This window comes from Eptatretus burgeri, chromosome 9, assembly GCF_056783735.1.
Source record: "Eptatretus burgeri isolate ZD-2024b chromosome 9, Ebu_testis_v1, whole genome shotgun sequence".
In the NCBI taxonomy this organism is placed as follows: Eukaryota; Metazoa; Chordata; class Myxini; order Myxiniformes; family Myxinidae; genus Eptatretus; species Eptatretus burgeri.
The window spans coordinates 47,338,759-47,361,806 of NC_140969.1; the positions used below are offsets into that span (position 1 = coordinate 47,338,759).

Consider the following 23,048-nt stretch of genomic DNA (forward strand, 5'->3'; position numbering starts at 1 on the left):
TGCGTCTCACCCCGCAGCTTTTTCATTTCTTCCCTCATTTGCTGTGTATTCGCATCCATCGTCGTTTTCACTTCGTCCATTTGCTTGTTCATTCCATTTATTTGCTTTGTATTCGCATCCATCTTTTCGTTCATGTTCGCATTTATCTTCACTTTCATTTCCGCCAGCATGGCTGCATAGCTGGGCCATGTCGGGTGCGCTTGAGTGAGCCGTTTCGGCAGGGGTTGGGGAAGGGTTTTGGTTGAGAGGGGGAGGTGTCATACACCGCGGCCGCTGCCGCACCCATTTCGGGCTCTGGGTTCAGTTGGGCGAGTTCGTTTTCCTGTACAACCAACATTTCCTGCACGGGGATTTCATCCTGAGCCATGGATTCTACACATTCTACATCCATTTCTAATACCCCCGGCTCCCGCTCGCCTTGAGACGCCATCTTGCTTCTCTTAAAGGGTTAATTTGGCTCGCTCGTAATTTGGAGGGAATCGGGGGTCGCTCCTCTCACCCCTGGACCGATTCCCGTGAATTTAGCCGGAGACAGGAGAGCCCGTTTTCCCGTTCTCCGTTACCAGTGCCGTGAGGAGGGCGATGAGTTTATATCGCACGACCTGACACCAGTGTTGCGGATTCGCGCCCGCCGGCGTGCGGACGGCCACGTAACTCGAATCGCGGCACGTCGCCCACCGGACGGACAATCCAGTCGTGACCCTCTCGGACTAACACCGGGAACCAGTCGCGGGTGGACCTTTCGGTCTCACCACGATCGTGCCAATCGGCCCCCGCGTGGGATAGGGTTGCTCGCCAAATTCGACCTACCTAAGTACCCACACGGAGGGTAGACCGGGCGATCACACCTCGCCGCAGGTCGACTTCGGACACGGGCCACTTTAAGCGACCCGTTCCATACTATCGGGATAACCGGGCGGTGTTATTCGTCGGCCTCGACGGTTCGATTAATTATCGGGCGTTTTAGCCCACGACCAACCCTTTACGTGAAGCAAGATGGAGATTCAATGAAAGAAAAGACGAAGCGAAGCGGGAAAACAGTTCAACAATAAGCACATTTATTTCGCGATGAACGGAAAGCACACATATACAATTCCACCAAAAGCACATGTAAAAGAAGAAGACAATGCACTATTACACAAAAAGCAAATGCAACAATGCAGATCTATCCGACTACCGGGCACACGGCAACACTTATACAATTTTACTTCACAGACGGCGCCGACAACACACATTCCCAAAGCAAAAGAAAAGAGAACCACCCTCCAGGATGAGGGGGGTAGGCGGGCCTGGGGCCGAGACCGTGTCGGGCCTACCCGTCTGATGATGAGACGCGGAGCGGCGGTGGTGCCTCAACTCCGCGGGCCTCGCGGACAGTGTCTGGTAGGGGGTGGGAAGGGGGCCCCCTTTGTCGCACTATCTCAGCGCGGGGGGAAACAGGAGGGGGTTGCTGATGCTCGGGGAAAGGAGGATATTACCCTGTCTCGGGTCCCGCGGCGAGCGTCTCCTCCTCCACCTCGGTCGCGTTGCTGGCCTCTCTCTCTGTGCAGCTCCCGGCACCGACGCGAGCACCCCCTCGTCCGCCTTCGCCGCCGTCACCTCTCCACAGCTCCGTCCTCTTCACTCTGACTAGTACCACTTCTTTCCCGCTCCACCGACGACTCTCTTGAATTCCGCACACTCAACTCTCAACTTCCAACTGAACTGCACTTGACTGACGAACGCAGCCGTTTTTATAAGCCCCGTGGCTTCGCTCTTTCACCCTTGACCTTCTGCCTCCGACCCTTCACCTCTCTAACTGGCTCTCCATTGGCCCGAGGAAAAGTGGGCGTGAATGCTTTTTGATTCATGTATTTGCATATAGCGACCGCCCTCCAACGCCCTGGAGGCGGGGCCAAATCGCCCCTCGCTCACCGATTGGACGGAACAAAAGTGGGCGTGAGTCGTTTTTGATCCGTTTTCTGTGGAAAGTCCGTGATGTTTTTGAACACGCTGCTCGGTGCGCGCCCTACACGAGTCCAGTATCGGCGCCCACAAGTGGCGCGAGAATGGTGCCGATGCGACGGTGGCGAGTTGTGACGGTAAAGGTCGTGGCGGTTGTGGTGAAGCGGCGTTGTGGTTGGTGGTTGTTGTGAAGCGGCGTTGTGGTTGGTGGTTGTTGTGTGATGGCTGTTGAGACGTGGTTGGTGGTGGTAATAATGGCGGCTGGTCCAAAATAAAGATAGTAAAAGAAAAACGGCTATCCTGAAGAGTCGCAGCCCGCATGAATGACATTTATTCCCTCTAGACAACGGGTTTGGGCCTAACTACACATATACTTACCGAGATATCTCACCTAAGGGACCTGAATGGTGGTTTGTGAATTTCGTCAACCACAACAATATTATTATTGCATTTGTTTTGCGGTGCATTTCTGCTGAGCCACGTGACGGATGCGTGTGATAAAAGCATGTCTTTTAAAACGCATCCAGGTTCCTGTGTGGGCTAATGCCAGAGCAGCAGGTGTGTAGACTGACTGGGTCAAAGGGAAACGGACATCAAACGTTATTAACAGGAAATGAGAGAGTGGGGAGGGTCAGGGAATGTATATTATGGCATTCAGCACGAGGTGATGATGAGCATGAGATGGTCGTTGGGGTGCTGTTTCCACGCGAATGACGTGGTCGACGAGAGCAAGCAAAAGTCAATCTTGCTCACCTCGCTGTCGACGGAACATTATCGAGTACTGAGTGATTTGGTGGCACCGGACAAGCCCAGTGGGGACACGCTATCGTTTCAGGACATTGTGCAAAAGATGAAAGCGCACATGGCGCCGGAGAAGTCATTACAACTAGCTCGATACCAGTTCGATCACCTCGCGAAAGGTCCGGAGGAGCGCGTCGTGGATCTCGTGGCGTGAGTGAAGCATTCGTCCGTGGCCTGCAAGTTCACGGCGGGGGAGCGTCCCGCTCGACTCAAAGATCGATTTATTTCCGGTTTACAAGATGCAAAAATGGTTTCGGCGATTCTACGGCAGAGAGGTGAAGTCATTACATTCAACTCGGCAGTCGAAACTGCTTCAGCTGTCGAGCAGACTCTCGGGGATGTCCGAGCCATCGCTGGTCAGAGCATGACGGGTGATCTAGGCCGGAGCATGACAGGTGATCCGGGGGTCCACGCGATGTGCCAAGCGCCCCAGGCCGCACGCATGACCTTAGGTGCGGACCGGGGCCAGACGTCGCAGCACGGGCGGCGAGGTGAACACACGGGTGTTGGGGTGCGGGGGGCGTGTGGAGGTCAACACCTGTGGCGTGTGTCCCCGTATAAAAACGCCATGTGTTTACATTGTCACAAGGTATGACATCTGAAGCGTGTGTGTTGAGTGGCATTGGCCACCGTTAAGGTCATGGATAGCGGGGTGTGGCACGATCCCAGCGACCTGGAGTGCGACCTGCAGCCTGGGCGTAGCGACCCCGGAGCAGGACCTGCAGCCAATGATGAGCCTCTTTTCAATGGGTTCTGTGGCGACACGACCGATGATGGTGGAAATCGAAGTGAACAAGGCGCTGATCATATTTCAGATTGATAGTGGAGTGGCTGTGTCGATCATAGGCAAACAGCCGGCGCGTAGGCTCGACGGCCTGAAGCTTATCAGGTCAAACCTCACGCTGTACACATACACCACCAAGAAGATATTTTATTTTTATATTATTTTTGTTATATTGTTGCGAATTCGCGCCCGCCGGCGTGCGAACGGCCACGTAACTCGAATCGCGGAACGTCGCCCACCGGACGGACAATTCTCTCTTGACCCTCTCGGACCAACGCCGGGAGCTCGTCACGGGTGGGGGTTTAACCTCACCACGATCATGCCAATTGCCCACCCGCACAGGATAGGGTTGCTCGCCAAATTCGATCAACCTAAGTACCTGCGCGAATGGTCGACCGGGCGATCATACCATGCCACAGGCTGACTCCGGACACGAACCGCTTAAGCGGACCGTTCTGTGCTACAGTGATAACTGAGCGGTGTTATCGTCGGCCTTGATGGTTCCGATTAATTACCGGGATGTTGCGCCCACTACGAACCCCTTAGGTGATGCAAGATGGAGGATCAATAAAAAGGAAAAGAGACGAAGCAGAGCAGGAACAGTTCAACAAGCAAGCAATTTATTCACACACACACACACACACACACACACACACACACACACACACACACACACACACACACACACACACACACACACACACACACACACACACACACACACACACACACACACACGTATATACAGCCATACAGTTAAAACAATAGAAGCACATGCAGAGCTACAACCTACTATACACGAACACACGGCAACACTTAAAACAATACTACTTGAGCCAGACTGGCGCCACCCACAGACATTTACACAAAAACCCCAAAGAAAAGAAAGAAAGAAGTCGCGACTTCCCTTTTATGGCTGGTGAGTCGCTCTCCCGCGACCGTCAGCGTGGTCGCGCCTGGCCCCGACCTCTCTCGCGGCCGGCGAACCCTCTCCGGCACTCCCTGTCCGGACGCACAGGTCCACCTCACAACGGGCGCTGCCGCGTCTCCCATCCATGCCTCCGTGACAGTGCCGCTCGCCAAGCCGCGGGCGCAGGACCTCTTCCCAAAGACCAACTCTCGACAAAAAAACAACCGAAGACCAACCAGACCACCAGCCAAGACGAAAAGGAAGAGGTGGAAGAGGAAGAGGCACAAGGGCGCCCCGCCCGTGTTCGTCTTTTATAGCGCGGGGCTCCGCCCTTCACCCCGCCCCGTTCTCGGCTCCACCTTCCTTCGAGAGGGTTCCCGAAAAGGGCGTTCCCTCACGCCCTCCCTCCACCCCGCCCCGTGCGGGGGCCGGGGGAGTCAGTTTTTGGCTCTGGGCCAGAGAATTATTCCCCCAAAATGAGACCCCTCCCTTACATGACCTCTGACTTTTGACCTGCATCGCCCCTCCTCCACTCCAAAGCGCGGGGAAACCTGTGCATCCTCGCAGTTCCCTCCTTGGCGCCTTTGTTTGCCGTTCGGAAGCGGACGTAGTGGCGAAGATGCAGTAGCATAGATGGTGGAGGTGGCGTGGTTGGCGCTGTGATGGGGATGGTGTGGTTGTTGAGATGCTGTTTGTTTGAAATAAAAGATAGAACAAAAAATGGCCAACTGGAGGATCGCAGCCCGAATGGATCACATAAATTCTCTCTATACAACGGGTTTGGGCTAACTACACATGTACCTATGGAGCTATCTCACCTGAGGGCCCTTTATGGTGTAATGCGAATTTCCATAGCCGTAACAAATATATATATATATATATATATATATATATATATATATATATATATATATATATATATATATATATATATATATATATATATATATATATATATATATATATATTTTTTTTTATTTATTCTTTGTTTGTTTATTTATGTTTGCTCTTTTCTGATTGTGAATTCAGTTGTATGGTTTATGTATACGCAATAACTGTTTTAAAAAAAAAAAAAATTGTTTGTTTTGTTTTTCAATCATGCAGAGGAGTTGATGTATATTTCTGTCCATCTTCAGGGTCAGAACGGGGTGCTTGAAAGCCCCACAGGGACAGGCAAGACAATATGTTTGCTTTGCGCGGCACTTGCATGGCGAGAGCACCGTGTTGGCCTGCAAGTGCAGTTACGGAAGGAAGCTACAGCGCTGCACGAATCGCTGAATGGACTGCCGACTCGGCCTTCAGATGGTCGCCATTTGCCATTAGGAGTTTCTCCAAATCTCTCACCTGAGCAACTTTTGGGTGAGCGTGTGCATGCCGCATGGTGGTGTTTTGCTTGTTCACAAAGAAAAGTCAATATTTTTACATTTGTGGCCACAGCATTTTCAAATTTAAATTGATTTTTAAATTTTAAATGCAAAACTTGTGCACCATAACATGGGACAAAGGAACATGCTGTATGAAGGGATGGTATTTCTTTTTGTTTCGTAAAATGGTCGAAGGCTCATGAAGAGCTGTGATATGAATCGCTCAATCGAGGCAGAGACATGAGAGAACGGTGGATTTGACGTTTTTGTTCTTAAACATCAGACATTCACAGCCGGTGACCTCGTGGGAAGTGACGTAACTTCCCGGAGCACTGGGTGCCGACAGCGCCATCTGATGGTCATTTGTCTCTCTGCACTCAGTGAGCAATTGAGGGGAAAAAAAATCTCTCTCCCCGAACTCCATTAAATTCCAACTCACGGGGTTTATCCGTGCTCTATCCTCCAAATGCTGAGCGTCAATTGAGGAAGCAGCACGTACAATTTTTATTTTTCATGACTCTGCCATGGTCAGAATCGAACCGCTGACTTGGTAGACTTAGAATAGATACTCGAGACATTATTTTATTGAGTCTGCTGAATAGAAATAAAATATATACATTTCGATGATGGAGACGAGACAGGGATGTGAAAGTGTGGATGCTTTATTGTTTTATTCTTTGTTTTGATGAGTCTGTCTGTCCGTCCCACCTGTTTTTCAGACCTTTCCCCATACCGTTTAACATATTCAACTGAAACTTGATATATGGCTTTATTCTGATAAGTTACAGAACAAGTTTGAGTTTCAGGGTGTTTCGTCATTTTTTCCCCAGAGTTTTCACTTTTTGGAATTGGAAAATGTTACATATTGTTGCGGACACAGGGCCGGGAGCAAAGACCATGAGTGGTGACCTGCCTCGGGTTCCCACCAGACTCTCTGGAATCTCAGGCCATCGCACACGAATAACTTCGTGATGTGGGGGGGGGGGGGGGTCAGTAATTGACTGTGAACGCCAATAACTCAACCATGTCATTTGGGGTCCTCCATCTAAACCGTTTAGCTAAAGGTCACGTGATCTAATTACCAGGGACACACCCTTAGTATGCACTTGCTCAAACCAGATCAGATGCAGTCAAACAGGACTGCCAAGCACGTATCGGCTAGCAAACAGATCGTTGGGAATAACGTCCCGGCTAAACTGGGGTGCGAGCCATGCTGGCCAATGGAGGAAAACATGAAAACGAGCTGGGAACATTTATATACAACACATTTATTTACAACCAAGCGAGGAAAAGTATGTGACACATTGAATGGGGTTTATTTTATGTACAGCAGGGGATAGCAAGGAATTTGTGGGGTGCAGCAAAAGACGAGCAATCTTACAAAAGCACACACAGAACAGTTATCCTGTGATATATTCTACAATCTTAGTTTATGCTCGGACAGGTGCGCACACACACACACACACACACACACACACACACACACACACACACACACACACACACACACACACACACACACACACACACACACACACACACACACACACACACACACACACACACACACACACACACACACACACACACACACACACACACAGTTCAGAGAGAAAGAAAGCCGGTGAGGGTAAACGACCTCTCAATACCTGGCATGGTCAGCAGACCAGTGTAACCCAGAATGCTTAGGGAGAGGTAGGTGGGAGGAATACTGGTTGTGTCTAAGGTGTGGGAGGTGTGTCATGCAATGTGGGGAGTTGGGTGTCGTCCCAGTGGAAAATGGGATTGCGAGTCAGTAATGATGCTCGTTGTGCATCCAAAGAAGACTGGATCGAGGGGTGGATAGAGAGAGGGGAGAATAGATGTGCGAGGAGAAAGATCCCTGACCTAGCCGTGTAAAGGTCTTTTTGTGTCGCGTTTCCTTCCGTGGGACGCTCCACCTGAGCGTTTCCACATTGTGATATGGTGTTATCTGTCGGAGCTCATGGCAACGTGCGCTCCGCACTGGTCCGTCTGGCTGTGCGGGGGTACGGGATGTCGACGGCATGGCAGAGAGTCTCGAAGGACTGCAGTCGCCCCATATTCGGCTCGAAGAAGAAGAAGAAGAAGAAGAAGAAGCACGTTCCAGCAATCTCACACCAATAGTGTTCGGAAAAAGAGCGATACAGGTAGCAAAGCAGAGACGAGAGGCGAGACGAGACTAACGGCTCCGCGCTACCCCTTATATAAGCCCCGGGCGAAGGGTGGGGTGATGACCAGAAAGCGACGTGCTATGGCTCGAATCCTGCACCTTTATTGGGCCACAGCGGCCCGAGCCACCTCCTGCCAGGCTCCGGGACCGGAAACCGTCTCAGTTGCCTACCAGCTTTGGCATGGCTCGAAGCTCTTGACAACATTGGGCATGCTCCCCGATCCAGCACCCCGGCCCTGAAGGTGCTCAGAGTGCAGTCTGAATGTCGAATAGCAGCAGACTTTCTCTGCCACCCACGGGCCCCCTCATGAGCCAAAATGCACCCCCGGGCCCCGAACCAAACTCCCGGATTACCCGTCTCGTGACCCTTCCTTGTTGCCATGGTCTGGCGACTGGATGAGTCGAGATGAGGATTGTATCAATTCCGGATGCTCACCCGGGACATCCCCGGTGAGATGCGGTGGAGCTATTAACGTCTATTGCATGCTCATGCGCCGAGCATCGCGCAGCGGCGAGGACAATCCGACGTCATGCAGTACTCCTCAAAATAGTGTGGAGAATTGTAGCGATGCAGAGGTATAAGGGGGTGTGGGAATATTTTCCCCATGTGCAGGAGGCGTTTGTGGTCAAAGTGGTGAGGTTTGGTGACCGAGGTGCAAAGTAAGGTGAGGTGCCGGTTGGAAATTGGCACGCAGATTTGAACGAAATAATGGCGTGCGATTCCTGTGCGCATGTGGTATTGGGTGTAGTGGAGATGTGGTGGATCCGAGCCACAGGAGGCATCACGGTGTGCTTATCAATTTCCCATTGAATGGCGAGTGTGTTTGCATGCTTGTTATGTACTCTGGCTGAAAGGACAGGGTTCGGGTAGGAATCAGAATATGAATCTGAGGCGGTTACTTGACTTAACTGCAAGACCCATGCTTCGCACTTCGTCCTGTTAACCCACTAGACATGAGTGGTAGACTAATGAAATAACTGCCTGGGGATCACTATGTTGGGTGTCATTGCCTTTGAGGCATGCGGTTCTGGAGAACCGCAACAACATTGTACATGGGTCAGTGTTCAGCTGGCCTGACCCCACCCCAATAAAATAATGTGCTGCCACTGCATGAAGCAGCACAGATTGGCAAGCCTGAGTTCATCCACAGCCTAGTGCAATTGGAATGATCCCAAGTATATAACCACAATGTATGATATATATGCACATAAGCCAAACACATGTTTTGCTTCATGTATGTACATCGGGTTATTACCTCCGCCACCGAAGGTAGAAGGAGATTGTTTTCACCCCCTCTCTGTCTGTTTGTTACTTGCAAAATCGATGATTTTTAAAGTACATTGGTTCGTCAATTTTATTATTCTGTGTCTGTCTGTCTGTTGGTTTGTCACCTACAGGTCACAATTTTAAACCAATCTTCACGAAACTTCACCACATGGTAGAATTTGTCATAAGCAAGAAGCCTATTGTTTTTTGAGGTCCAAAATCAACAACTTGGGTGAGATTTCTAAAATCCTCAATTTTCATCCGATTGACTTGAAATTTGTAGAGGATTTATATTTCAGTTCGCTGAATTCAACCACCAATTATTTTTGAGGTCAATATCGACCAAAAGGTCAACATAGGCCAAAGATCAACAACTTAGGTGAGATTTCTAAAATCCTCAATTTTCATCCCATAAACTTTAAATTTGAAGAGGATTTATATTTCAGGTTATTGAATTCAACCAGCCAATTATTTTTTTGGTCAACATAGGCCCAAGGTCAACAACTAAGAAGGTATTTCTAAAACCCTCAATTTTTGTCTCATTGACTTTTAATTTGAAGAGGATTTGCACATCAGGTCACTGAATTCAACTACCAATTATTTTCGAGATCAACATAGGCCAAATTTCTAAAATTGTCAGTTTTCATCTGATTGACTTGAAATTTGAAGAGACTTGCATATTTTGTCATTGAATTCAACTAGCCAATTATTTTTGAGGTCAACATAGGCCAAAGGTCAACAACTCGGTTGTATTTCTAAAATCCTCAATTTTAATCCGATTGATTTTAAATTTGAAGAGGAGTTGCATATTTGGTCATTAAATTCAACCACCAATTATTTTTGAGGTCGAATTTATTTTATGAATTTTGCAAGTATCGTGCTCTACACGATGTCTTCTTCTTTTGTGTTTGTTTACAGTTGATCTCAAAAAGTTGTGGACTTCAAATTTGGTGGGTAACTTGGGTGTGTGACAACGATGAACTGATTAGATTTTGATGAAGATCCAGATCAGACTACTGGAATTTAAAAAAGTGATTCTTGACCATTGAGAGTTAGAGCCAAAAACTATATATTGCACGATATCTCAAAGTTGTGGACGGATTCGGACAAAACCTGGTGGACAGGTTGGATTGTGACTAGGACGAATTGATTCAATTATGGTGAAGCTCTGGATATGAGAATTATTTAATTTTTAAAGTGATTTTTCACCATTGAGAGATAGAGCCAAATACGATTTAGTACTATCGTATGATATTTCAAAAATGTATTGGGCCCGATATGCTCTCGTGGATCGGGTATTATGTGGCGGAGGTATGCGCTCTACCGAGTGCCTTTCTTGTTCCAAATGTTTTTTGATTATTATTATAAAGCCTTGGATTTATTGTTTTTTTTTCTAACCGAGACAATAACAGATGTTGACTAACTGAATTTATGATTGGCTTTCTATTGACAGGGGTTTTTTTGTTTTTTTTTATATCACAGACACTTGTTTGTGAGAGAACTGTGTAACCTTTTGTATTTGCTTAGAATACACCCAGGTATTTTGAACTGTTCACTGTTGTTGATGATTTTGATTAAAAAAAAAAAAAAAATTTAAACTAATTGGTGAATGTAAATGATTTTTGTAATTTTCTGAAAATCTTAGCCATTTTATGTATTCAAATATTTTGAAAGTGTTAACATTTTAATTTTTGGGAAATCTTATGCGAATGCCCAAGTGAGAGAAATAGTCAAATTGCGACTGACAATAAATACTATGCAAGCCTTACACACATGGTTTTAGCAATGGGTACAAAATATAGAATTTGTATTAAAGCAAGAAAAGTGGAATTGTTGTTTGCGCCTGCTTTAAGTGTAGTAGATCAGCGGTTCGATTCTGACCCTGGATGAGTCGTAAATAAGAATTAGAACAGCACTCTGTAGATCCCATACCTCTGACAGGCTGACGGATTACGTTTTGTATCCCACCTATAGACCGGATTTGGATCTGGACCTGAATCAAAGACTAATCAGCTTGTTTCCTCCCCAATTCGTCCAGACATTGTGGCAGAGCTCGTTGTGCAAGTCATTTTAACCAGTCGTCTTTGAGAAGTTTGGATAATCAATTGCGAAAAATCTGTTTCTTAATATTTATAATGGTTTGCTCATGGTTTTTCAAAAATTCCTTTAGATTATTCATCTTGACAAGAACCTATTGTAGCAACGACCATAGTGCAAAACAAACAGCTTTGTTTATTGTTTATGGGTTAAAATAATTGTCTTGAAATTGTTGACAAGATGCTATCTTTTTAGTGTAGGCTTACTGTATTTTCAAATTTGAGCTTTCTTGCTGTACCCTCTGCTTCCCCCCCCATCCCCTCATACCACCTCACCACAGTCTCTCTCTCTCTCTCTCTCTCTCTCTCTCTCTCTCTCTCTCTCTCTCTCTCTCTCTCTCTCTCTCTCTCTTGCTCTCTCTCTCGCTCTCTCTCTCTCTCTCTCTCTGACCTTGCCCTTTAGCTCTTACTCCAAGATTTTGATCTATGTCTGCCCCTTCCCTTATTGTCTTTTTTTTTTTGTACCTCCTTGTTTTGATTATTATTAAACATTGAAACGTAAAAATGGTTAATTTCTCTGAATGACTGAGTCAGCAGGTTACAGTGAAATACCGAAGATAATCTTTGCTTCACGAACGCACTCTCAGCTGTCGCATGCTATTGGTGAGCTTGGCCACACCTCTTACAGGTATGTACACACACGCACAACACGTTTGAATGGAAAGATGTCACTCATGAAACTGAAGCAGTAATGAATACAGCCTTAAACCGTTAAGTCGCCACCAAGCTGAATAATAAAATTCACACCATGAAAATGTTGTATCAGTTCTCCATTCACACCAAACAGTCACAGTCATCACTGGAGGACACCAAATAATTCCTCAAAGTTAAAAACATTGTGGAATACTTCTTTTCTCTAAAGGTGTGTGTGTGTGTGTGTGTGTGTGTGTGTGTGTGTGTGTGTGTGTGTGTGTGTGTGTGTGTGTGTGTGTGTGTGTGTGTGTCCTTGGCATGTGGGTGGATGTCCTGAGCGCAGACCCCGTACGTGCGTCCTGGGTTCTCGAGAACAGTTCTGTATACATCCTGAAGTTGCGAAACATGAAAGTAACCATGTCAAGGTATTTGATAGTGTTTGCACCTTTTTCTATGATTTGAGAATTTTAAGTGATCTTTGCAGCCCGGTGATGTGTATGTGTGTGTGTATATATATATATATATATATATGTATATGTATATATATATATATATATGTATATATATATATATATATATATATATATATATATATATATATGTATATATATATATATATATATATATAGTGCCTTCAGGATGTATTCACACCCCTCAACTTTTGTCACATTTTGTAGTGTTTCAGCTTGAATTTACAATTGATTAAACTTAAATTTTTTGTCACCGATCGACACAAAATACCCCAAAGTGAAAACATGTTTAGAAAATTTTATGAATTAATTAAAAATGAAAACGTGAAATGTCTTGCGTCAATAAGTATTCAACCCCTTTGCTTTGACACTCCAAATTGAGCTCAGGTGCATCCAGTTTCCTTTGATCATCCTTGAGATGTCTCTGCAACTTGATTGGAGTTCATCTGTGGCCAAATTCAATTGATTGGACATGATATAGAAAGAAAAACACCTTTTTATACAAGGTCCCACAGTTGACCATGTCAGAGCAGAAACTCGACCATTACGTCCAAGAAACTGTCCGTAGAACAACGAAATGGAATTGTGAGGAGGAAAAGATCTGGGGAAGGGTGTCAAACAATTTCTATAGTGTTGAAAGTTCCCAAGAGCACAGTGAGCTCCATAATTAAGAAATGGAAAGAATATGGAACTACCGAGACATGTCAGGTCAGAATCGATCTGTCTTGCTGCAGGTACCATGTAAGCCTGTGCTAACCTGTTTCATGGTCGGGTTGTCGGTGACTAAACGGTCTCCCCCACCAAGTGTCTTGGTGAGGAGGGTGTATGATATTGCCACCGAGCCAGATTAAAAACAAAACCTGTCAAAGTGCAGAGGAGCTCCTTGTGAGCCAACGGCCATCCATATCTGGTGCCCAACTGTGTCTGCGGATGTCCTCCTGCAGTTGGGTGACTTTTTATTAGGAGGTTGGTGGCAAGAATTGCACTCCGGCCACTGTGAAACCCTTCGTTCCGCAAAACATCTGAAAACCCACTCCGTGGGAGTACTTCCTGTGCAGATGCCCTTCGCAGGGCAGCTCACCGGATGACGTTATTAGGGCAAATCCTTCGGGACTTCGTATTACTTCGCGGGACAGGGCTTCAGGTGAGTTCCCCAATCTTTGATGATAGGAGGGAAAACACAGGGTAACCTTCCAGGGTCAGATTGTGGTAGTGTGTGTCATGGTAGTGTTGAGGTGTCGTCCACCAGACAGCAGTTTACTTTGGTTAACCTGAGGCGGTCCCTTCGGGTGGGTGCCTGGAATGTCCTATCCCTAGGAGAGGATGATCACCTCTCTGTTATCATCTGAGCTCAAGCGTTTGGACATCGGTATTGCAGCACTCTCTGAGGTTCGGAGACCGGATTTTGGTGAGATCATGGCAGGTGGTTACACCTACTATTGGTCTCGTCATTCTGATGGTTACAATGCCCAAGCAGTTGCTGTAGCTGTGTCCAATAAGCTGGCTCCGAAGATAATTGATGTAATACCGGTCAACGAGCGTATTACGAGACTAAGGATTCGTCACTCCTTGGGTGTCATTTCCCTGGTCTCTGTATTTGCTCCGACTGAGGTGAGTGTTCTCACCGTGAAGGAGACATTCTATGCCACGCTCGAGTCTGTGGTCGATCAGTGCCCCAGGTGAGAAACTAGTCTCGTCTAGTCTTGGGGGATTTCAATGCATCAATTGGAACTGATAGGGATGATTATGAGACATGTGTTGGTCCCCATGGGTCTGGAACTGTGAACCAGAATAGCACCAAGTTCCTTGACTTTGCAAGAAGTCATGGACTTAGGGTGGCTGGTTCATGGTTTCAGCACCCACAGGCTCATCACTGGACTTTGAATTCCAACGCTAGTGGTGTGGCCAAGGAGATTGACCATGTGCTCGTTGATGGTCGTTGGAGGATAATCCAGAACTGCAGGGTCCACCCGAGTGCTCAGTACCTCAATACTGACCACAGGCTTGTTGTAGAAACTTTGAAGTTGCAGCTTTAATCCAGTAGAATGGTACCTTCCAAGCTTAAGCTGGATGTTGGCAAGCTCAAGGATGAGAGGGTAGTTGAGTTTGTGAACAGGCTGAGTGGAGATTTGGGGGGTCTAGCTGCTTTGGGTGATCTTGAAGAGTTGTGGAGTGCCTTTAAGACCACCACTTTATCTGAGGAGTGCCCAACCAATGGCACCTGGATTGGGGTTTTCCAAGATGGCCACTGCTGCCATTATAAAAAAAAAAAAATCACCTTTTTCCGAATAACTTTGAAACCAAAGGACTTTGGGAGGTGTGCAACAACTGTCTGTGCTGATACTAGAGTTATGATGAATATACTCGAATGTGACCATATTCGCAGGGGGGATTTGGGGAGTTTCGGTGCTTTGTGAAATCCTGAAGAGTTGTGGAGGGCCTTCAAGACTACTATCCTTGATGTTGCCGGTCGATGTCTTGTCGATGTGAAGAAGAATTTTGTCTCTTAAGGAACACTGGATACCATTGACCAGAGTCGCAGAGCTGAGCTGTTCAGGGAGCTGAGGCGTAAAACTGTACGTGCTCCAAGAGGGGGGGGACAAGGAGGCCTATGTGTGAGGAATCTGTGAGGGGGTAGAGCATCACATGTGGTCAAGTGTTTCTTGTCCAGGGGTATTTGCGCATTGCGTTCCTCCATGCCCGTCCCTCGGTGTACTGCAGTTAGAGCAAAGGGTGGTAGGCTCTTGACAGAGGAGTCCGAAGTGAAGGCCCGTTGGGTGGGTTACTTTGAGCGGTTACCGCTGGGCCAGAACTTTACTAATTGAATCAATTCTTCCTTGCCACATACCCAACCTGTCCACCAAGTTTCATCTAAATCCGTCCGCAACTTTTTGAGATATCTTGCTTCATCTCGTTTTTGGCCCTATATTTCAATGGTGAAGAAGCACTTTAAAAATTCTATGAGCAGGATCCGGATCTTCACGAAAATCTAATCAGTTCGTCATTGTCACACACACACAACCTGTCCACAAAATTTCATCCGGATCTGTCGACAACTTTTTGAGATATTTTGCACACAAACAAACAAACTGACAGAAAGGGATGAAAATATAACCTCCTTCACCTTCAGTGGTGGAGGTAATTAAAGGGAGAAAGAGATTGAAAGCAGAGAGAGACAGACAGACAGACCGAGACAGAGAACATCATAGTCCTACAACTTGAATTATGGTCTGCAAAATTTATTTTCAGAGGGCACATGAGCTTTCACTTGTTGAACCCAAAATCTAATCGGTTCATCCTTGTATGCCAGTCCATACCTTTGCCAAGTTTGCTTTAAATCTCTTCAGTGGTTCACAAGTCATTGCGGTAAATTAGATTTTCAATTAAAGGGCACATGACTTTTACCTTTGACCTTTTGAACCCAAAGTCAAATCAGTTCATCTTTGCATTACAGTCTACCTCCCACCCCCACCCCTCCAAATATTGCTTTTCGCATGAGGATTAACTTGTGCTCTACAGTTGCTTTCAATATTAAATAATTAAAAATCCTTTCAAATTGAAAATAACTCTCCACTTAGTTTCAATTTGAAAGGATTTTTAATTATTGAATATCTGTCAAAATGGTTAAAATTTTTGTGGCTCTTGTGTATAATTTATTTTTCCTGTTTTCTTCGATATTGATTGGTATATTTATTGTGTTTTATCCTTGTCATTGTATGTCTTGTTTTTGGGGTTTTTTTTTTTCGCTGCAATTGTTTTTTGGTGAAACTCAAATTATGTTGTTTATTTTTATTTCTTCATATTTTTTTAGGTTCATATGTGCCGCATTAAAACTGCAGCCCGCACTTGCCAATTCTACAATAACCTTGACCGTGAGTCATTCCTTTATCGATTTATACACCTTTTTTAAGTTTTACAAGTTTTTTTTTTTCCCTTTCTCAATTTTGATTTTATTGTGGGAAACCACCGTTTGTGTGCTTTGTTTGTATTTCCATAGAGAAAAAAGAAGAATTTCGCCAAACTATTCTGGATATTGAAGATTTGGTAAAGATGGCCAAAATCCATCGGTGAGTTAGCATGATTGAAACCATGTGTTCATTGTTGTCCTTGCAGCTGTTGTAAAACAACACGGGTGAAATTTATTTTCTTGAAATACTTGGTTTTGTTGTGGTTATATATATATATATATATATATATATATATATATATATATATATATATATATATATATATATATATATATATATATATATATATATATATATATATATATATATATATATATATATATATATATATATATATATATATATATATATATATATATATATATTGTTGTGGGCCGGGGGTCGGTGGCGAGAACGACCACGAGGTGGGGTATGGTTTGCGTCGTCTCCCACCAAACTCCCAGGAATTGTAGGCCGTCGCTTGGATAACTCCGCGAGCCGGTGGGTCGTCTAACCGATCATGGACGCCAATATCTCAACTGCGTAGCGTAGGGTCTAATTGTCTATAACCAATTCACCTAATTAACTTCGTGATTTCGACTACCGGGGAAACCACGCCCTCGGCACGTCTTGCTCGAACCGGGTCACTCAACCGAATGCGGTAGAGTTCCAACTACCGACGACCAACTCTGGTTCAGGTGCAGCCGAGCGGAAACTGCCAAAGCCGTGCCGGCTGGAATGAACGGATTATCGGGGATAAAACCCCGCCTAAACGCAGAACCATGCTGGGCCAATTCAAGAAAGGACGGAAACTGACTGGGAACATTTCTAACAAGTTTTATTTACAATAAATGAAGACACAAAGCAAGACTTAACGCGAATATGCAAGAAGTATTTACAAGGATCCAAAAACACTTATTCAGTTCTACTTAGACGGGCCCATACGCAGACACACACACAAATGAAAAGAAAACCCAGTCTGGACCCTCGCAGCCGTGGAGAGAGAAGCTGGGGGTTAGAATTCGGTGGGTACCTGGCCGTCGGAGGGAAAGGAGTACTCTGCAATGCGGCACCTGCCAAAGGTCGTCGGTTTGGTCCCAGTCGCAGGTGTGGGACTCGTGGCTCGCGTGGTGAATCGTCGGGGTCAAAACCAGCCAATAACTCCTCGTAACAGCCACCGTGAACAACTGGTTCTTGAGCCACCGTGAACAACTGGTTCTTGAGCCACCGTGAACAACTGGTTCTTGAGCCACCGTGAACAAAACTGGCTACTCGCCACCACTGCTCGTAACCACTCGTCGTAACCACATAAGAACTCTCGTCCACAGAACTCCTTTCACTACCCCCCACAGCCCTCGCACCCCTCTCTTAAAAACCACGAGAGGGGAAAAAAGAATGCCTTCGTACCGGAGCTCCGTGAACCACACGCCAGTGTCCGCCTTGATTGGACAGGGTTCCACGGCATGCCTTTCCGGGCGGGGCCTTGGCCCCTGCCGGGAAACCCCAGCCAGTCTTCCACGCTGGTTCATACTTGATGAGTAACAGTATCAATGTTGCGCAGGCCGTCGTGCAAGAGTTACAACGTTTGTGGAAGGAACGTTGGTGGAAGCGGCAACGAACGGCTGCAAGTCAGAGTGCTTGTAGACAGTGGGTGGGTTGTGGATTGTGATTGGGAATGGAATGGTTGTTGGTTGTTTGGTGTGTTCGTTGGATGTAATGATTTAATAACCTAACTCAAAAGAAATTGCAACGCACACCTTTGATTCTCCCACAAGACAAAGGGAAAGGGATCTGACTGCACACATACTTAACGACATGACTGCACACATACTCTCGGACTCTCTGGAAAATCCTCTATTTCTCTTTGCCGATGACTCCACCCTCTGCCGTACCATCTGTCATCCCTCAGACCGGCAAGCAGCAGCTTCTTCGCTCACTGCAGATCTGGATAAAATCACAAACTGGTCCAACAAGTGGAACATGTCTTTCAATCCAGACAAATCTCACACTCTCACTATGTCTCTTCGAAAGGACCATTTACAAAACCCCCCCATCCACTTTCTCAACAATCCTCTGGAAGAAGTCTTTTCTTTCAAGCTTCTAGGTCTCACTATCTGCCATGACCTTTCCTGGGAAAGTCACATTTCCAACCTTGCCTCAAAAGCCAGCCGCCGACTTGGAATCCTCCGTCGTGCTAAGTCCTTCCTCGGCCCTCTTGAGCTCCTGACCACTTACAAAGCTTTTGTCCGTAGCCTGATGGAGTACTGCTCTCCCCTCTGGGCTGGTGCTCCTGCCTCCCACCTTTCTCGACTTCACGCTGTCGAAACCAGGGCTTTTAAGATCATTGGCATCTCCCGCAATGAAGCTGAGTCTTTGGGCCTCTCACTCAATCACCGCAGGTTGGTCGGTGGTCTTTCTGTCTTCTACCGACTCCTCTCCAGCCTTGCCCCCCTGCTCTCTCTGCGATTTGTCCCAACCACATTTCCACAGGGCGCTCAAGGTCCGCCAACAACCCCCTTCTGGTAAAACTACCAAAATCACGAATCACTGCTCATCTTCACTCTTTCATTCCTCTTTTTTCCCGCCTTTGGAATAAACTTCCTCACTCTATTCTTTCCCATTCTTCCCTCCAGGCTTTCAAAACAGCTGTTCACCACCACCTCTTATCTTCCCCCATCCAAATCCTCGATCTTTTCTACCCCCGATAATCCACCCAAGCCCACTTCCTTCAATTCTCCTGCTTTCCTTCCTGAAAGTCGCTGTAATGTCCATCTTCTCCTCGCCATGTTCCCCGTCCCATCCCCATCCCTCTCCCTTCCACAGTTCACCTGTGTCTGTTCCCCAATGTTTTGTCCCTTCCACTCCCGCCCCTCTTGTCTCATGCCTCCTTGCTGTGAGTTGTGTGTTTGCTCTCATACGAGCCTCGACCAAGGTATACAAAAAAAAAAAAAAAAAAAAAAAAACGACGTAACTGACTTTTGGAACATCTGTATGTTGAATGCAAATGGTTTCCAGATCCGTTACAATATTTTTAATGTTCATTCTCCATTTGATAAGCCTTGTCCATGCTCTTGATGCAGTTTAAAGATTAACAGGATGTTCGTGTTTCTCTAATGTGCTGTATATTGCACCTGACGAGTTTAAAACTTGGCTTCTGATGCTTTGCGAAGCCCAATGCGCTCAATATCTGTGTCGCAATAACTGATGTCTTTAAAGTAATCCATTTGAATAATGGAATGCTATTCAGCCGAAGGTTATTTCGATTCATTAAAATTAAGGGTTCATCTCAACACAAGTCTGTGTATAATTTAACCATCATCCATAACGACTTAAAATCTTGTCTCGCAGCTTTGAATGGCGGTCTGAGTTGTCCGTTAGACCACCTCAAAAAATCCTTTAGTGTTGACTCTTTGGCAGGGCTTAATCGTAGGTCATTGACTCGGAAGTAGATTTGTAGCATGGTGCAAATATAATAACGATCAGATCCTTTGGCATGTTATGGGAAAGTTGCGAACCAAATTTGATGACCGGATTTCACATTGTGCACATTATGCTTTGTCCATCCGGTGAGGCACGTATGGCGTCCAGCTCAATGAATTGTTCGGTGTTTTTGATGAAAATTCATGACGTGGCATTTCATTGAAAATGTCAAAACTGGAGATAAAGATACCAAGCACTGATGAGGACAAAGCAGCATCAAGCAGGAGCTTACGAAGACTGATCATGTTCCTCTCTTGCAGACATCCTGGTTCTCAAATGTAAACTTCAAAATGTGTCTCTGGTATGATTCCCAGAGCAAGCTGATGTTCTGTTCTGTATGTGAAAAACATTCTTTATCAGATATAATTTTGGGGTTTCCATCTCCCAGGGTAGAGAGTTTAAAAACGCATGCCAATAGTGAGAACTATGCCCACACCATTTAGATCATCATGGCATCCCAAGCTGAATTGGGAACAACCCCAGTTGAACGAGCAGTGAGAAATATGAATAAAAAGGCAGCAATAAGGCATGGGTATTTCATTCAGAGAGTAGTTGATGTGTGGAATGCTTTTTCTGAGAAAGGCAATGGCAGCAGAAAGAGTAGATTCGTTTAATTGGGATTGGATAGGTACCTGGTTGTATTGGAGATAGTGGTACAGGGATATTGGCTGGACTTGTGGGGAGGTTGTATGTGGATGGGTAATGGTTTCTGGTGTTTGTTTTTATTTTTGTATGTCTGCACAGTTGAGGCTCATGGGAGAGCTCATACTAGTACACTGAACGGATCAAGATGGAACAGGGGAAAGAGAGAGGAGGAAGAGAGAGACAGACAAAAACAAACAGTCGAGATGAAGGCCAAGACAGAGGGAGGTGGCAGGAGAGGATGGATACAGGAGGGAAAACTGGAAATTTGGAAGGAAGAGGGATTGGGGTTGGGTTAGCAACTGTGGAAAAGATCATGGTTTTGGATTGGGACTATCTGAGATTGTGAACAGCTGGCTTGAAGACTTGGATGGAAGAATGAGATTGCAGAGGATGTGGAAGTTGGGTCTGCAGGCAGGAAAAAAAAAAGGAACAAATGATTCGACAATTATCCTGGATTTAGCTCGTTTCACCAGAAGGGGGTTGATGGAGGACCGTGTGCTCTGCACAAACTTGGAGGGGGGTGGGTGGGAAACAAAGCATGGAAAGAGCAGAGGGTGCAAGACCAGAAAGGAGGGGATGTAAATCGGAGAGACCACTGACCTGTCTCCGATGGTGAAGTGATAGACGCAGCTTCATCATGAGAGGTTCTAAGAATCTTGAAGGCCTTGGTTTCCACGGTATCAAGCTGAGCAAGATGTGAGGCAGGGGAGCCAGCCCAGAGTGGAGAGCAGTACTGCAAACTGGATGAAGGCCTTGAAGGTCGATAGGAGTTGAGGTCTGTCAAGGAAGGACTTTGTACGATGGAGGATGCCCAGTCACCGTCTGGCTTTGGAGGCCAACTTTGAAATGTGGTTTGCTGAAGAAAGATCATGGTTGATAGTGAGACCCAGGAGTTTCAATGAATAACACATTGTAACCCACAACTTCAAAGTGAAAAACAAATTTCAGAACATTAATTAAAAATCCAAAACTACAATGTATCTTGGTTGGATAAGTGTCCATCCCCCTGAGTTAATACTGTTACGAATCTGGAAACCATTCGCATTCACACATACAGTTGACCCAAAGTTTAGTTATTTCGTTAAGTATATGTGGATCGTTAGAATTCCTCCCTTATATCTAATGGGAATTTCATGTGTGCGCTGCGAGTTTCTTTCTCGTTAGTTTTCTACATCAATCCCCTCCACTCCTTCAGTGCCATAACGCACGTGTTTTTGACTTCGGACGTGGGGGGAGCCCCCCTCGCCTCTGAGCCGACTCCGCCCCAGCAAGATGGAATGTTCCTCTCGTCCAATCGGGGGTGAGATCGCGTCAGCGCCAACTTCGCCCCATCAAAGAAGAATGTCTCCCCTCTCGACACTGTTGAAGACAAAAGAGCCTTTCTCGGGAGAGGAGCTCCGAGACGCTGACACAGCCCTCCTCCTCCAATTGCGGCTGGCCAGCACGACACCCGAAAACGCTCCGTCCAATCCGGAGGCGAGTTACCCGAGAGCGGATCCCTCCACCCCACACGGGGGAGGGATCAGAAGGATCGTGAGCTGTATCCAGTGTTCGTTGTTCCTTTGAGGTCATTCCTTGCTTCTGGTCTGCTGGGCTCTCCTGATCGTCGGTCATCGTTCGTGGCTGGCCGAGTCGTTCGTAGGATCCTGGCTGCGCTTGTTGGATTTTGGTTCGTGGGTTCGAGTCCCACTGTGGTGGGTTGTGTTGGAGCGCTCGAGCTAGGGATCCCCGTTCCCGTCCATGGACTCTGAGCTCCACAAGTGCGAGTCGGTAAAATCGCACGAGGCGGCCAGGTACCCGACCAGACTTGCCTATCCTCCGTGGCTGGAGGGTCCAATAAAGGCCAGCTGGCTCCCTTTCTTTGTGTGTGTGTGTGTGTGTGTGTGTGTGTGTGTGTGTGTGTGTGTGTGTGTGTGTGTGTGTGTGTGTGTGTGTGTGTGTGTGTGTGTGTGTGTGTGTGTGTGTGTGTGTGTGTGTGTGTGTGTGTGTGTGTGTGTGTGTGTGTGTGTGTGACCAGTCTTGTAAGTAAAACTGTTAAGTGATTGCCATTGTACATTTGCCTGCATTTATATTCGTGATAAAGTCTGCTCTGTGTTTTCCTCCCTATTCCCTATTGTAAATAAATAACTGTTAAATGTTCCAGTTCGTTGCCTGTGTTTTCTTTCATTGACCCAGTATGGTTCGGGCTTGAGAATTAGGGAGGCCGATTGTGCCATAAATTGCTATTTGGGCCTGTGTGGCTTTGGTAATTCCTGCTCGGTTACGCCAGATCAGAGTCGGTAACAACGACTCGGTTCGGACAAAGCTGGCCGAGGGTGTGGCTTCCCTGGTAGCTTGACCACACGGCGAATTAGGTAAATTGGAATCGGACAAAAAGACCCTAACCGCGCGGTCAAAATATTGGCGTCCACGGTCCATTAATCGACCCGTCGACCTCTGAGTTATCCGGAGTGACTACCTTCAATTCCGGGTGTTCGGGTGGAGACTGCCCAACTGGTCCATCTCGCGGTCGTTCC

At 46.4% G+C, this 23,048-nt stretch overlaps 1 protein-coding gene across 5 annotated transcripts in view; it reads left to right on the top strand.

The window, feature by feature from the left end:
• RTEL1 (regulator of telomere elongation helicase 1) overlaps positions 1-23,048 on the top strand; it is a 153,832-nt gene that overhangs the window by 15,433 nt on the left and 115,351 nt on the right. For 3 of the 5 annotated variants that reach the window (XM_085895094.1, XM_085895096.1, XM_085895095.1), the window contains exons 3-7: positions 5,576-5,798; positions 11,892-11,985; positions 12,334-12,415; positions 16,272-16,332; positions 16,458-16,527. In XM_085895094.1, the coding sequence (XP_085751220.1) occupies positions 5,576-5,798; positions 11,892-11,985; positions 12,334-12,415; positions 16,272-16,332; positions 16,458-16,527 (530 nt within the window). Of the gene's footprint in view, positions 1-5,575; positions 5,799-11,891; positions 11,986-12,333; positions 12,416-16,271; positions 16,337-16,457; positions 16,528-23,048 lie in introns of all 5 variants that reach the window. The other 2 variants (XM_085895097.1, XM_085895098.1) reach the window with 2 other exon arrangements.